The sequence below is a fragment of the Cyprinodon variegatus genome, unplaced genomic scaffold (genome assembly GCF_000732505.1).
Source record: "Cyprinodon variegatus isolate N-32 unplaced genomic scaffold, C_variegatus-1.0 Scaffold7487, whole genome shotgun sequence".
In the NCBI taxonomy this organism is placed as follows: Eukaryota; Metazoa; Chordata; class Actinopteri; order Cyprinodontiformes; family Cyprinodontidae; genus Cyprinodon; species Cyprinodon variegatus.
Window position 1 is genome coordinate 1 of NW_015157940.1, and position 1209 is coordinate 1209.

The following is a 1209-nucleotide window of genomic DNA, read 5'->3' on the forward strand; positions in this document are numbered from 1 at the left end:
ATTGTCGTTTTAAATAGAGGTGAGGTAAGTTTATTTTATTGATTAAAAAGTAATGGAAAAATAAAGGCAATTAAAAAAGGCAAAAAAAAAGACATTTAAAGTATAGCTAACTCTTGCATTTATCGCCTGACCTATGAGAGAAAGGGGTTTCTGTCACATTAATATCCAAAAAAACAATTATAATGTTGCACATTTCCCTTCAAAAAAAATTTGAAATTGGCTACTTGCCTTATTTTGCTCACATGGTCAAACAGAAAAAAATGCATTTTTTTTTTTTATTGAAAGTTCCTAAACTCTCTGATCATCCTACATATGTATATTTTTTTATTTATACTCAGAGAACTAAAATGAAAACTAGAAACTGATTACATTTAGTCAGTGATTGGTTGGATTCTTCTTCTCAGAGTTGACATTTAGTGCTCATCCATTTTCAAAAAATCATTTTAGCAACATTCTTAAAGATAAAGCAGCCAAACTGTTAAATGCCTAAATAAAAAAGGTGCTCTCTTTTCACATTCACAGTATCAACATAATGGGAATTCTTCCAATTTATTTCTTTTTCTCAAGTCCAAACTGTTCTTAAATCATGAATCTTCATTATGAAACTACAATGAATTGTTACAGAGATTACGTTTTTGATGAAGAAAAGAGTCTTTAGATTTCCCATTTAATACCAACAGCATATATCTATTATTTTACTCACATTACACAGGAACTTAACCACTCCCTCCGGTCGGGTGTTGCCCATCAACATGATTTTATAGCTGAGCAAGATCTCCAGGGCTACAAAAACCAGGATCTTACAGGAGCCACTGATCACTTTGTCCCACACCCTTAACAAAAGAAAACATTTGAGGCGTCAGAAAGAAAATCAGGTGACAACCTTTAACATCAACAACTCTTCAGGGTTTATAAAAAGTGGTCCAGATCAACAGAGCAAAGAGAGAAGCAACTGAAAATGTTAATTGTTTTTTATACCAGGCAAAAAAGGAATTCAAACAATATGTGACTGTACTGACCTCTGCAGGCTGGATTCAGGCAGGCAGCCAGCAAAGCAGCGCTTGAACCACAGGCTGTAAGGCAGCAGAGGCAGAGCCCCAATGCTCCTCAGATGGACGAGCAGCCGAGGTTCCTCCTGACTAAGATAATGCTCCAAGCTCTTGGGCTGCAACGGAATAACCCCGACAGATTCAAAAATAACTTAAAACT

The 1209-nt window shown here is 35.5% G+C and overlaps 1 protein-coding gene across 1 annotated transcript; it reads right to left on the reverse strand.

Moving 5' to 3' along the window:
- Positions 1 to 652: 652 nt before the first annotated feature.
- On the reverse strand, positions 653 to 1165 carry LOC107081572 (TBC1 domain family member 7-like; the record flags this gene model as incomplete). The annotated part of the gene is made up of 2 exons (XM_015369731.1): positions 653 to 833; positions 1020 to 1165. Coding segments are annotated over 2 exons (312 nt in total), but the record flags the coding sequence as incomplete, so codon positions are not given.
- Positions 1166 to 1209: the final 44 nt, after the last annotated feature.